This window comes from Chiloscyllium plagiosum, chromosome 20 (assembly GCF_004010195.1).
Source record: "Chiloscyllium plagiosum isolate BGI_BamShark_2017 chromosome 20, ASM401019v2, whole genome shotgun sequence".
NCBI classification, from domain to species: domain Eukaryota; kingdom Metazoa; phylum Chordata; class Chondrichthyes; order Orectolobiformes; family Hemiscylliidae; genus Chiloscyllium; species Chiloscyllium plagiosum.
Genome location: NC_057729.1, coordinates 3,151,861 through 3,153,700, shown reverse-complemented (window position 1 = coordinate 3,153,700; position 1,840 = coordinate 3,151,861). Strand labels below are relative to the sequence as shown.

Genomic DNA, 1,840 nt, shown 5'->3' with positions numbered 1-1,840 from the left:
CCCCGCGCTGTAGTGACGGCCCGGCCCCTCACTCTCCCCGCGCTGTAGTGACAGCCCGGCCCCTCACTCTCCCCGCGCTGTAGTGACGGCCCGGCCCCTCACTCTCCCCGCGCTGTAGTGACAGCCCGGCCCCTCACTCTCCCCGCGCTGTAGTGACGGCCCGGCCCCTCACTCTCCCCGCGCTGTAACGATAGAATAATAGAAACTTACCTCCTCAAAATGTGACTTATCAAACATGCTAAAACTGCAAGCCTGCGATCTAGTCTGGATCCTCCTCACCTTGGGTGAAGTATTCTTTATCTTACTGTTCCTAGGAAGTAAGAGCAAGTACAGTTAATGTAGCTGAGACAGGGCACAGCTAAAACAAGCATTATGGACAAGGGAGATGGAGACACAGCAGGCAGTGCAGGTGAGCGACATAGACAGGCCGACTAAGTAGGAAAGGTAGAGCACGAGTTATAAAGTGTGGGTGGGTACATTGGAGATGGGCACAAGCAGTGCAGGTGCAAAAGACGCAGTGACCGTCCGGGCAGAGTGTGTTTAAACACACAATGCAAGTGGCTGGGACAGCAAGACAGCTCAGGTGCTGTCAAGGTGTGAAAGTGAGTACAAGCAGTGGAGCTGTTTAAATTTAAGATATACTGCAGACACCACAGGCTTGTAAGACAGATACAATTCAGGCAGCGCGGTTGGACAGACAGGACAGATATTTTAACTGTGTAAGTCGTGGACAGTACATGTAGCATGTGTATGCAGTACTGGTCAGAGAGAAAGAGGCACACTACAGCCAGTGTGGGTGTGGACAGTGGAGAGACAGTACAAGCAGCTCTTTGCATTCCGAATTAACAGGAGCTCACCAACACATGGAGCGTTGAAATGGAGCGCGGTGTCATGCCCGAGAAGGGAACATCAATTCAAAAACAAGATCCCACAGACATGCTGCACAATCCGGGACCAAAGTTGGTTTTGGGATGTCTGAGGAGGAAGTGAGGACTGCTGATGCTGGAGACCAGAGTTGAAAAATGTGGTGCTGGAAAAACACAGCGGGCCAGGTAGCATCTGAGGAGCAGGAGAATCGACGTTTGTGGTGTAAAATTATGTCCCAGACTCGCCTCTTGGTCGTTTGTTCTGTGTCAGACTACTCTCCTACGAACCTGACCTTGAGAATTTTTTAAAACAACGTTTCGGGCATAAGCCCTTTTTCAGACATCCTTTGGGATGTCTGACCATGGTTTTTATGTAGCACTGCTCACTGGCCAGGAAACACAACCTGAATCTCCTCATCTAACTAGATTGGTGCCACCATCTGGGGGGGTCAAGTGCATGTACGTTACACAAATGCCTACCTGGTTGCATCTCCAGCCGGTAAGCCTTTCGTGATCAATGGTTTGCTGACTGTGTTGTGCTGTCCTTTGGTTTCCCAGGCATCACTCGTTACTGTCAAAAACACCTGGTGTGGCAATCGATCAGGACTCATCCTCCAGCTCACTGTGAGAACACGGCAAAGAGTCAGCAACCAGCCACAACCCAGTGTGAAATTCACCAAAACTTATTCAATCATTCCATTTCTTTACAACAGTGCTTCAACTACATTACCCATAGCCTGATTTCGAGACTCCCTATTCATTTTGCCCTGCAAACTGTCATGCCATGAGCTGACTGGGCCCTCTACTCTGGAATTCTGTCCCTTAGCCTCTCCCGTACCTCACCAAATCCTCTATGATGCTGGTGTGAACCTACATTTTAACCTAGTTACTCCTTTGTGCTTCAAAATACCTGGAATACTGTGTGCAGCTTTGGGTTTCTACTCCTAGCAAGGATATTATAAGAGTATTCAGGA

General features: G+C 49.5%; 1 protein-coding gene across 2 annotated transcripts in view; it reads right to left on the bottom strand.

Moving 5' to 3' along the window:
* The window catches only part of fam217ba (family with sequence similarity 217 member Ba), a 27,034-nt gene that overhangs the window by 13,653 nt on the left and 11,541 nt on the right, over nt 1-1,840 (bottom strand). The window contains exons 1-3 of one of the 2 annotated variants that reach the window (XM_043710115.1): nt 1,597-1,642; nt 1,347-1,488; nt 211-310 (exon numbers count right to left, since the gene is read on the bottom strand). In XM_043710115.1, coding sequence (XP_043566050.1) covers nt 211-310; nt 1,347-1,488; nt 1,597-1,627 — 273 coding nt within the window. In that variant the 5' untranslated portion in view covers nt 1,628-1,642. Of the gene's footprint in view, nt 1-210; nt 311-1,346; nt 1,489-1,596; nt 1,643-1,840 lie in introns of those variants that run through there. The other variant, XM_043710116.1, reaches the window with a different exon arrangement.